Source organism: Cavia porcellus, unplaced genomic scaffold (assembly GCF_034190915.1).
Source record: "Cavia porcellus strain 051 isolate PalLab524CR breed Dunkin Hartley unplaced genomic scaffold, mCavPor4.1 scaffold_17, whole genome shotgun sequence".
In the NCBI taxonomy this organism is placed as follows: domain Eukaryota; kingdom Metazoa; phylum Chordata; class Mammalia; order Rodentia; family Caviidae; genus Cavia; species Cavia porcellus.
Window position 1 is genome coordinate 41,343,021 of NW_026947500.1, and position 12,195 is coordinate 41,355,215.

Below are 12,195 nucleotides of genomic sequence, written 5' to 3' on the forward strand. Positions count from 1 at the left end.
TGCTGGGGTGCATCCTGTGGCCTCCGCTCTACCCCGCGCCCCAGCCCCCCCCCCCAGTTCCCCTTCTCGCCCACCCGCCTCTCCTCCCCAGAAAGATGTAAGTGCAATAACTTACTTTAAAAGGCAAGAACATTTCTTTTAATATTTCGCTATAATGTAGTTACATGGTGGTATAGGCAGTAAAACTTTATGAAACCCACCTCGATTTTTTTAACATTTTTTTCTGAATTTTTAATGTATTTTTAATAGATTTTTTTTAATATTCCACCCCAGGCCGTTAAGCTAAAGGAAAAGTTGCATTTATACAGGGTTAAACTATCTTACACTGAGACAGTTAGTATTGGCTGAGGTCCACGTTCCTCCTCGCACTCGGCTGTGTTAACCACTGCACACCAACACGGGTTACTCGACACTGAAACTGTCCTCAAAATCAGTAGTATAAAGGCCTACTCTACATGACAGGGAAGGGCGACAAAGGAGGGCAAGCATCTCGTTCAATGCCACCGATACCACCCGACAGGAACACTCTCCTTCCCTTGGGCATCCTGAAAGAAATGACTGGGGTTGGTGTGACCCTGGGAAATGGAGTTTGTCACTGTCTCACTTGTCGATTGTGTGACTGTGGATTGTTATCCTAGGGGGCGAGTCCTGCCCTCTCCCGGCCAGGCCTGTCTGCCTTTGCCCTCGACAGGCAGGATCATCCAGCATGCCAGCAGCCCCATGTCCCCACTGTAGCCCACAGAGTGGATGACTGGAGACACAGGGTGTGCAGTATGGTCATGGAAATGTTCTTGATCTCCCAGCAAAAAAGAAGAAATGGATATGGTGTGGTCACAGCGGTGTGTGCTGGGGACCCCTCACTCGTGCTGTGTCCTGCCCGTCACAGCGACTCTAACCTGCCCTCCAGGTGGGCATCAAGTATAGTTACAAGAAATCAGGGATGGTTTGATGGCCCTCACACGCTGGGCCTGGACAGAAGGGACTTCTGGAGGTGGCAGAGATCTGGGCATGTGGCCCTCCAGAGACTCTGGGCTCCCAGACCTGGGGACGGTGCCCACTCCATGGCCGGTTACAACCACTTTATGGCCAAGCTGCCTCCTCTGTGGAGACCTCAGAAAACAGCAAAGGCAACCCTCAGCCCTGCCACATACTGGCTGAGCGGGCGCCACGCCACAGGGAGTCTTCATGCCACCTCCAGGGGCCTCAGCCTCTGAGGATGCCAGCTGGCCACCCTTGGGACTGCTGCAGCTGTCCCTGCTGGAAAGAACCAGGATCCCCTCCATGTCCTCTCTGGCCAGCACCAGCCACCTTGAGGGCCTGGGTCACTCTGCTCCGGGTGAAGGGACTGGTTATCGAGGGGGCATATGAGATCTCTTCCAACTCGGTGACCCTCTGTCCTGAGGGGCAGGCAGGCTGGGGGTGAGTAGCTACCTCTAGGGAGAAAAAAGAGGCATCTGACACCAGCACACAGTCCTGAACCCATCTTGGCCCCATCAGGGAAGAGGCAGCCATGCTCACCCAGCCTTCCCTCACTGGAGGCTCTTTCTTCCCCAAATCCGGGTTGACATTTGCCTGACGGGGGTCTGGCCTGGGCACAGACTCACAAAGGAACGAAGTGTCTCTAAGGAGGTCCCTTCTAGAAGATTCCACACAAAGCCCTCCTTCACCTTCCTCTCCTGGCCCTGTCCTAGCTCTCTGCACTGTAAGCAAGTTCCTCCCTCACCATGAGGCCTTTGAGAAGGACCTGGGCCGGCCTCTCCTTCCACCCCAGAACCAGAGGAGGATCCCTAAGAGTCACTCCACGATCCTCAAACATCTGAAAGACACACTTTGGGGAACATTTAATCCACTGTCCAAGACTGCTTTCTCTTAAGATCAACTCGAGAGCTAGCGTCCCCCAGAGGATCTGACTCTCGCTGGGGGAAGGCAGGACCAGGAGCCCTGTTTCTGCAGGCCATAAGCCTAGCTTCAGGAGGCAAAGAGCGGGACAGAACTGTTCCCCAGGAAGCAGCAGGAGGTGGCTCTCTGAGAGCTCGTAGAAGAAGCTCTGTAACAGGGCACAGCTCTGTCCCCTAGGCTGCAGGAACACAGAATCCCCACCCGCTGGGTCTGACACTGTGCCAGAGGTGGTGGATGGGGCGGACAGGCCTAGGCTGGAACAGCCGCCCTGCCTTGAGCCTGAGTATGGCCCTGAGTGCCCTGGCAGAGCCTGGGGACACCGCTCTTGACCCCCCTAGCCCTAGCTTATGTATTCCGAGTTGTAAGTCCTTTCACTCCAAGAGTGGTGGGTTGGGGAGGCAAGAGAGACACAGGTACCCCAGATCCTCCTGCAGGGCCCTGGGGAGACATAAGCACCAAGCAGATGGAAGACAGAGCCACCCAGACCTCCCGGTGCGGCTGTGCGATGCCATCACTCTCCCGGAGCTCCTCCTCCAGCACATGGTGGCCGCAGGGGTCCTGGCTCCTCCATGCAGTGTCCGCCAGAACCAATCTCAGGACGCCAGTGTCTGGCCACCTTCCAGGATGGCAGCAGGTCCCAGACTCCCACTCCTGCCTGGGCCGCCACACATGTCCAGTGCAGGGGCAGCCATGCTGGAGTCGTGGGTCCCAGTTGGGTGCCTTGGTTCCAGGAAGCAAGATTCGTGTGCTTTCAGGAAACGGGAACAGGAGCCAGGTCTCAGACACACAGCCATTAGCCCGGAGACCAGCGGATTCCACAGAAGAGGGACAGGCGGACCGGACTGACTGTCACTGCTAACTTTGACACAAGGTCAAAGCAGTGGGCAGAGGAGCAGGAGGGGACAGAGGGCTTCAGCTCATGGTGGGCACGAAGCTGCAGGATTGGGCACCTTGCTGTCTCACTGCCAGTGCCTGGAGCACAAGTCGCTGCCTCGGTGCCAGGGAGCCACACAGGGTCTGTGCTCCTCCCTCCTGCAGTCCCCAGGGCTTCAGACTTGGGGTGGCTGAAAGTGCTGAGGGTCAGGCCCCTGGGCCAGGCCAGGTTCCTAAGAGGAAGTCGAGTGGGGAGCTGGGGTCCTGGGAAGCGCAGGCATGGCGGGCACAGGGACGGGCAGCAGGGGCCCTGTCATGTGGCCCAGGAGATGGCTGCGCTGTGCTCCTTGGCCTTCATGCGCAGTGCTGCGATGCTCGAGGTCTTGCGGTCCGGCTCCCCATTCAGCTCGTAGCCATTGAGGCCGGGGCTGAGGCCCGCCGCCCCGAACAGGCTGCCCACGTGCGTCTGGCCCACGTGGCCACCGGGCCCAGACACACTCAGGAAGTCGGTGACGCTGCTGGCTCCTGAACCTGGGGGATGCGCGTGAGGGGACATGCAGGCGGGCACCGGGTCGCAGGGGACCACACAGGCGGGCACCGGCGAGGCGGCCCCGTTGTTGCCAATCCAGGTCGGGTTCTGAATCTGGGGACAGTGAGGGAGAGCGGTCACGGCAGGCTGGAGGTGGTGGGTCAGCACCCCCACCCCGCGCCCCGGAGGCCTTTGCCTGCTCATGAGAGCCTGATCCCGAGTGTCGAGCCTCAGTGGACCCCCAAAGAGTCCTGGGGTGGGCTTTGAGCTTTGGTACCCTGATTCCCAGGGCAGGCTGGCTGCTGGAGCTCAGGAATAAGGCCGACTTCGAGCCACGAAAGGGCCGACTTCGAGCCAGGGAGGGCTTGTCTGGGGTTGCCCCATTTCTGGCTCAGGCGAGTCTCCAGCTGTGTCCCTGGGAGCACAGCCTCAGCCTCAAGTGGGCAGAGACAGCAGGCAGGGGCAGCAGGCCTCACCCACAGGGGCTGGGCAGAGCGGGACACACTCCTCCCATCAACGCTCCTGCATTTCACCCTCCCCCAGGACCTACTCTGTTCCCACCTCCGCCTGCTAAGACCTGCCAGGAGGTGACTGAGCTGTGGAAGGCCAGCTCCGAAGACTCAGGACCTCTTATATTTGGGATTCTCAGTGGATTCAAGCCCTCCCTCAGGTGTCTGGAAGGCTAGGGAGATATTAAAAATCGGAATGGGGCCAGGAGTGATGGAGCCAGGTGTGGTGGTGCACGCTTGTAATCCCAGTGCCCTGGGAGGCCGAGGCAGGAGAATCACAAGCCCCACCTGGGCAATTTAGTAACACGGCAAGACCCTGCCTCAACGTAAAAATAAAACGGGCGGAGGATATAGCTCAGTGAGAAGGCTCTGAGTTCAAATCCCAGTACTGTGACCAATTAATCATCAATAAAGTAAAATGCAAACTAGGAGGGAGACAGGCCCCCAAGTCCCACAGGGCATTCTGAGGGCATCAAGTGGCTGCAGACTGACCATGCTGCTCCCTGCCCCTGTGCCCCTCACCAGGCCCTCTGGGAAGCACCAAAAGCCTGGGACTGTGGGCTGAGATGAGAGAAAGGAACAGCACCTCATGTTGGTTGATTCTCTCCATCCAGTTTTGAGCTCAGACAGAAGCCATCAAGGCTGGGGTCTCAGAGAAGCTAAGCCCGGGAAGGGAGGAATGAAGCAGAATCGGGAGACCCCATGTTCCTCAGCCTCCCCCAGCCTCCGGGGATGTGGGGGCCCAGAGCAGAGGTGACTGTGTGCTACTGGGGTGGGAGAAGCAGGCTTGGAGCCGAGGGTGTGACCTGGCTGGGGAGGGAAGGACCCCCCGGGATAATTCCTGTCCCTGTGCACCTCCCTGAGGTCTGGGAGGGCAGATGGCCAAGATGAACCAGAGGCACGGAGGATGGGCTGTAGAGGCTGGTGGCTGAGCCACTACAGTGCCTTCTGGGGACTAATTCACAAAGGTTGCAGACCTGGTCACAGCACTGGGTCAAACACTCGTATCTTGCTCACTTTGCAGGTGAGGATGCTGGGGCAGGGAGCCAGACCCGGGCTGGCAAGCTCCAGGGCCTGGCCTTACCTGGGCGTAATTCTCAGCCCGGGTGAGCAGCGGCAGCTCGTAGGCGGTGGAAAAGTGGGTCCGAACCTGCTGCATCTGCCCGAAGCGCTCCCTCTTCCTCCACTTGGCCCTGCGGTTCTGGAACCAGACCTGCCGGACAAAGCGGATGTCATAGAGGTCAGGGGTGCAGTATTCTCTAAGCCCCCACATGTCGTCATACTGGTTTGGGGACTTGGGGTCGATGATTGGCATCCACCTTGGTTCTTGGAGTTGTCAATCTCGAGTCATCAGAGCTATAGAAAAAAAAAAAAAAAAAATCCCAGCACTGGGAGGTTGAAGCAAGAGGATCACTGTGAGTTTGAGGCCAACTTAGAATACACAGTGAGACCATGTCTAAAAAACACAAAAAAGATGTAATCATAGGTGTAACCTTAGACCAGTAACTTTATTTAAGCTTCAGAACCTAGAATGGCAAATGTCATATGCGAAGAGACAAGTCACAGTCCTTAACAGTCCTATAATGAACCCCAGCATAGGTGCACCCTGTTCTATTGAGGTCACAGCTCTCTGGTCCGGTCTGATAAAAGCTACCAAGTGTCCTCCAGAAAGTCCTTCTCTTGGACTGGTGATGATACCACTAGCCTGCTACGGCACACATACGACAAGTTCACCACCACTGTGACAGTCACATGCAGTTTCTCTATGTCTACAGGCCCAGATCCAGAGCTCATGCCCCCTGCATCCTCTCTGCAGACTTCTGGTTGGACACAAACTTGCCCAGCTCAGAACTCCACAAGTGACAATGGGTGACACCCAGGGATGGTAGGGGGCTCTGTGGGCACCAGAAGTGGTCAGGAAATGCTTCCTGGAAGAGAGGGTAGATGCTGGGCCTTTGATGGTTGGCTGGAGCAGGACAGTTCCGGGGTGAGCTAAGGATCAGTGAGCCCTGATGCTTCTGAGCTGAACCCCGCCCTGTCACTGCACAGGGCTTGCTGGGGACCTGGCTAGGGAGGGGTGGGCTCTGAGCCAGGAGTGCTTTGGGCTGGGGGTGGTAGATCTTTGTCCTTGGCAGGAGTTTATCTGACTGGCTATTGCCCAAGGCTCAGTGGTGGGGCAGAGAGGGTGGGAGAGAAACATGAGGTGGGGGTGAGATGGGGTTGGCTTCCTGCCTGGATGGGCTTTCCCCCGGTGGCACTTCTGGAGGGTACTGTGTATCTGAGACTCAGCACTCAGCACCCAGGGAGCACAGCTTGTGCGGCTCATCTAGATTTGGTCTCAGGGAGGGCAGGCAGCACCTCCCTTCTCCATCCATCCACCCTCTGCATCTGTCTGGAAGGAGTCGCCTCTCACCCCCTCTGCTGAGCCCCAAGAGGGCAAAGGAGCTGTCTGATGCACCCCCAGGGGTGCTGCCTGGCCTATGGTGCCTGTGGAGCTGGCAGAGGGCCTGCGGGAGGCTGGCATAGCCAATGCCTCCAGGTCTGCATCTGTACCACGGGCTCGGGTTGGTGCCACCTCCTCATGGGCAGGGATGCTGCCACGTGGGAGCAGCGGGGAGCCAGATAGAAACTGTCCCGAAGTTCTTTGTTTATTGATAGCTCTGACCTCCATGGCTGTCTCTTGCCAAAGGAAAAAGGTCAGAAGAAGGGGGCGGGGGCAGGTCTTGTTAATGTTGGGGAGTGGGGTGCGCACTGGGGTTTCTCCACTGCCACTCCTCCAGCTCCTCTCCTGGTCCTAACCCCACATGCCCATGTGTGCCCGTGTGTCCCATGCACACACACACACACACACAGACACACACACCACATGCAGAGCGCCCTTCCTGTGTCCTCCTGGAGACCCAGCTTGGGGTCTTGGTCCCGCCCTGCAGCCTCAGGGTGGTGGGGGGTCTTTCCTTCCAGAGCCCCTGGGGTCCAGGTCAGGCTGCCCAGTGGGAGCCAAGGACACACCAGTCCCCTCCACACTATGAAACAAGATCCCCCTTTATCAGCAGCCTGGAATGGGGGTGGGAGCATGAATCCTAGGGGTTTGTTTTCATTTCATGTTTAATTTCCTGCAGGCTGAGCGAAATCTTTCCGCTCCTGCCTCAGCCTCCCAGGGTTTTTTGGGGGGAGGGGTGGGGAGCCCACAAGAGACATCAGGACAGATAGCTCCTATCTTCCCTCGGAGGTGGGGCAAAGGGAAGGCACATTTATGATGTGACCCTTGTGTCTCTGCGGTCCAGGTCTGCCTGTTGTAGGAACCTCTGAGGGTCCATGTCCAGCAGGGAGGAACCAGAGGGTAAGGGTGAGGGGAGGAGGTGGAGGGTGTCTGGCATGGGATCTAGGACTGTGGGGAGGAGCAGGTAGAGGAAGGGGCTGGGAAGGGACCTGGGGGACCGGGTTATCTGGGAAGGCAGATGGGCTCGGAAAAAGAACTAAGATATGCTCTGTACAAGCCACATCCTCACAGTGAATGGGACCGTTATGTACTGCAAACTTGTGCTCAGAAGAGTAAAAATAACCCTAAAAGCTAAATTACCCTGGCTGGTCTGCAGCATCCCCCACTAACACGGAGGTAGCAGAGGCACACCAGAGGGTTCCCCTCTGCTCCCATCCCTGGGTCCTGAGACTCCTTTGGTCTCTGATCCCTGCCACTGAGCCCCTGGGCCTCAGGGCCCTGCTGTCTCCACTGCGGCCGGCCCGGAAAGAGAGCCGCTCCATCCCTCTGATGTCGCACCCCAGGACCACCCGCTCCCCAGCCCACCCGGGCCTGGCCCACTCACAACAGGCCTCTCCAGAGGACCAGCCTATGCAAGGAACCAACTGTCTTGGCGGAGGCCTCCTAACCGCAGCCCATCTGGGGCCGGGGCGGGGTGGCCCAGGGCGGGGAGGCCTTGCCTCATCGCCTTCAGACAGCAGCAAGAGGCCCCTGCAGCCCCCTGGAGCAGGGCCGAACCCCAGGCTTCTTCCCTGGAAAAGTCTGTCTTGGGACCTCCGCCACCCCTAACCCAGGCACCTGGCTTGCCACCAGCTGAATAAGGGCCCCAGACAAACTCCACAGGCAGGGGGTTCCATCACACCCCACGTCCCCCAGGGCAGTGCCAGGCCCCGTTCAACCCAGAGGTCTGACGCACATGGAGATCCCACCCACCCTGCTGCTTTGTACGAAGTCTGGCCCGAGTCCTACAGCAGCACGCTGCAGTCACAGCACAGACAGGACCTGGGAGTCCTGAATTCCTGCTCGGCTCTGCTGCTGCTGAGTCGCTGTGACTTCAACCCATCCCTGCCCACCTCTGGGCCTTTCTTCTTCACCTATCAAGCAAGAAGATGAGGGATGCCTTCCAGCACTCTGTCCTGTGATCTACCATCTTCCCCTAACCTTTCCAAATGACCATGAAAGGAAAAGACATTGAATGGACTCAGGACCCCGAGGCAGCCAGGACAGCACAACTACAGAGAATCTCCAGAGAGGATTTCTAGAGCTTCTTTCAGAAAGTGCCAAGAATGATGGGATCGGTGTGCTCCACACGAGGGGGAGAATTTTGAGGAGGATTCATGGCAGTGTGCCTTTCACTGCAATACATTTTTAACACTTTTTAATCTCACACCCTATTTCCATCCTGCCTTGTGAGTCTGTACAGAGAACGCTCCATTTTAGCTGTACGGTGCTGCCTGGAAAATGCCTTGTGTGCCTGTGTCAGTTCCATGTCTTGTGCCAAACGAGCTGTCACTCTTTTAATCCTCTGAATTCTGCTGGGCAGACATGTACTTGTTAGGGAGCATGGGTGCAGCACACCGGGAACACGCAGCGCGCACACCCTGAGTGGAAGACACACTGGTTTGTCCATCGCTCGCCCAGTGCTGCAAGATGCCTCAGAAGCTCCTGACCCTTTCTCTGCCCGCTCCTGCAGCTTTCCGAACCCACTGGCTGGAAGTGGGTTGCTGCCCAGACTCCAGCAGGCAAGGTCCTGTGCAGGGTGACAAGGCCCTGGTAAAATGCGCATCCTGCTCTGATGTGTGTCCCCGAAGCATCGTTCTGTGGGTGCAGGGTCTGGCAGCTGTATATATACCAGGAACCCCAGACCTTTGCTCATTAGCCATTTTTCACGAGGAAGTTTCTGGACTAAATTACAACGGCTCTGTGTTATGGACGCCTTAGAACTGCCCCGCTGAAATCCCGTAGTGAACTAAGGCCTCGGTACCCCTGCGGCCTGCTGAGGACAGCTGGGGCTGAGGTCCTGACACTGCTGGGCTGCTCTACGCTGTGCAGATTTTTTTCTAAATCTTTTCTGTGAGCTGTTGATTTCCTGGCCTGGGGAGGGGACACTGTTGTACAACAGCGGTGCATCTGCCATTTCTAACATGCCACATGCGGTGGGAAAGCAGCCCGGATGTGACATTTAGTTTGTGTTAAACTGAATGTAAACTTTAACGCACCCATCTGGGCACCTATATTTCGTTGGCTTCTCAGAGGTCTTTGCTTTCTCTCTTTGCCATGGTTCCCACAGGGAGGGGAACACGCCTACCTGGACAGAGCAGATCCACAGGTCTACAAATATTTAACTTCTGCCTTCTTTCTGAGGTCGGCCTTTTGTGATTGGTGGGGAATACAGTGAGCCCTAGGAACTCACACTTCAGTGGGAAGAGACAAATAAAATAATTTAACCACATCATAAATCCTGTAAAGAAGATAAAACAGGACAACGTGGTAGAAAGTAACCCGGTTTGATTGTGTTGTGTTACTCTGGGTTGGACTGAGTTGGCCGAGTTGGAACTGGGTGGTGTTAGGTCAAGTTGTATCGCGTTGGGGCGCACTGAGTTGTAGCAGGCTGTATAGGCTTGAGTTAAATGGTGTGTTGTAAGAGGCTGGGTTGTGTTTGACTGCAATGTGCTGGATTAAGTGACTTCTGTGTTATGCTGAGTTGGGCTGTGTTAGGTCGCACTGGGCATGCACTGTGTTGTGCTGGGCTGAGTCGTGTTGCACTGTTGAGCTGAGTTGTGTTATCTTGGGTTGACCTGGGTTGCACTGGTTTAGGCTGAGTCATGCTGGACTGTGCTCGGTTATGTTGGTTAGAGTTGTGTTATGTTGGGTTGTGTTTGTGTTATGTTGGGTTGCATTGTTCTGAGTTGCGTTATGTTGGGTTGTGTTGTTCTGAATTGTGTTCAGCTGTACTGGTTGGAGTTGGGCTGTGTTGTGCTGTGTTGAACTGTGGCAGGATTGGGATTTGGGTGGCTGCATCTCCTGCTTTCATCATGGCCCAGGAAGACCCCTCAGAGGGAGTGTGTTGAGTTGGAACCAGGACGGAGGCAGGGGCCATCCCAGGCAGGAGGAGGTGCTGAATTGGGGCAGCCGTGGACGTCCATGTGTTTGTCCTATTTCCGGCTTGAGAGACAAGGCCTGTACAGCAGAGGCCACGAAGGGGTCTGGACTCACTGTTTGGGGCACAGAGACAGCCAGCAGGCTTCCTGTCCGCCATGGGCCTGCCTTACTTTGTCCTCATACAAGATGGCGGTCACTAAGAAGAGAGGAGGAGCAGACCATCCCGGTTGCCAGGGGCAGTGGGGGCAGCCTGGACCCTACCCTCGGCCCCACAGGCTCACGGACTGAGGAAAGACAGCCCTGGTTGGCTCTCCTGGGGAGCCCGCTCTCCGCCACCCACAGCCCCGCTGACCTGCACGCGGGCCTCGGTGAGGTCCGTCCTCATGGCCAGCTGCTCCCGCGCGTACACGTCCGGGTAGTGCGTCTTCTGGAAGACCTTCTCGAGCTCCTCCAGCTGGTAGCTGGTGAAGGTGGTTCGGTTCCGCCGCTTCTTGCCCTTGTTGCTCTCGGAGTCGGCCTTCTCCAGGGGGCTGGGGAGGTCAGCGCTGGCCCGGTCCTGGGGCCCCTTCACCCCAGCCTCCTTCACACTGAGGTAGCTGCTGTCCATCCCCACGGCGTCGGAGTCGGGGGGCAACTCCGGCTCTCCCAGGGAGCTCTCTTTGGCTGAAGGAGGAGGAAACAAGGTCAGAAAGCAGTGGCTGGACCGAGCAAGACAGAAGGGAGTCCTCGGGGAGCTGACCCTGCCTGAATGCTGCTTTCATTAGCTCCTGAGCATCCTCGGGCAAACCCTTTCCCTGCTCTGAACCTCAGTGATACCATCTTAGATGCTCTGGAGAGATTTGTCCTGCACTGGACAGATCCTCAACTGGATCTCTGTGGTACTAGGTGTGCTGCCCAGCACCTCAGCCTCCCTGGATGGAGGCGAGAACTTGCTCCAGTCATGTTGGGCCCGCTGTGCCTGGGGATGAGAAGAGAGCACTATGACAGTCGGTCCCATTTGGGGTTCAGCAGCAGCTGTGGGGACTCCTCTGTCTCAAGATTCCAGTGGCAAGTCCCAGGTTTGGTGGTTCACACTTGTAATCCCAGCCCTTGGGAGGCCAAGGCAGGAGGATCACTGGGAGTTCAAGGCCAGCCTGGGCTACATAGAGAATTCAAGGCCAGCCTGAACAATGTAGTGAGACCCTGGCTCAAACAAACAAACAAACAAACCCAAAGATCCATGTCCCCGCCCACCACTGCACCCCACAATGGTTTGTCCCACCACCCAAATGAGGGCTCTTTGCCCTTAAGGGATGGCACAATAACGGTACGATGTCTTTCCTTTCATTCCATTGTCTGGCCCTCTGCTCGCTGAGGCTGTCTAGGCCCCTTACCCCCAGATGTGACATCTGGGCCCCAGGGGATTGATGTGAGCACAGCTCACAGCTGCAGCCCACGATCGCTGCCGGTTGACATGGTGGGGCTCCCATCTCCGGTTCCTGGACAGTCAGGACTGGAAGGGATTAAGTCACCCCATACAGGCCAGGGACACAGAGGCAGAGGCCAGGCTGGGAGGCTGGGACAAGAGCAGCTCCTTCATCCCAAACAACCCTGTCGGCATCCCAGGTGGACACCCAGTGCAGGGCAGGAACCCCGTCTGCGACCCTAGCTCTGTGCTCTGGACAGAGGAGGTGACCACTTTGTGCCTCAGTTTCCCTCTCTATAAACTGGAGCTGGCAGGATCATAACAGATGTGCGCCTCCACCACTCTGTCCCTCAGTCCCTTCCTCTGCAAACAGGCTAGCAGCTGGCTGGTATTAAAGGTCAGAAGGCCTCTGCTTCCACCTGGATTGTGGGGCTGAGGCTCGGATTCCCCCAACCCTGCTTCTGTGTGGGTGGTGGAAGTAGAGTGTGACATCCCCCCTCCCCACCCCATTAGTCTCCCTGCCCCCAGCCCTGAGAAGAGGGAGCAGAGGTGCACAGAGCAGACTGTGCCCCAGAACCACTCACACTCCAGATGCCAGGGGGACAGGGACCAGCCCAGG

The 12,195-nt window shown here is 57.1% G+C and overlaps 1 protein-coding gene across 1 annotated transcript in view; it reads right to left on the reverse strand.

Annotated features, from left to right (window-relative positions):
- Nucleotides 1–216: 216 nt before the first annotated feature.
- The window catches only part of Alx4 (ALX homeobox 4), a 36,842-nt gene continuing 24,863 nt past the window's right edge, over nucleotides 217–12,195 (reverse strand). Inside the window, exons 2-4 of the mRNA XM_003465110.4 lie at nucleotides 10,524–10,834; nucleotides 4,895–5,023; nucleotides 217–3,415 (exon numbers count right to left, since the gene is read on the reverse strand). Of these exons, the coding sequence (XP_003465158.2) occupies nucleotides 3,086–3,415; nucleotides 4,895–5,023; nucleotides 10,524–10,834 (770 nt within the window). The 3' untranslated portion in view covers nucleotides 217–3,085. The remainder of the gene's footprint in view (nucleotides 3,416–4,894; nucleotides 5,024–10,523; nucleotides 10,835–12,195) is intronic.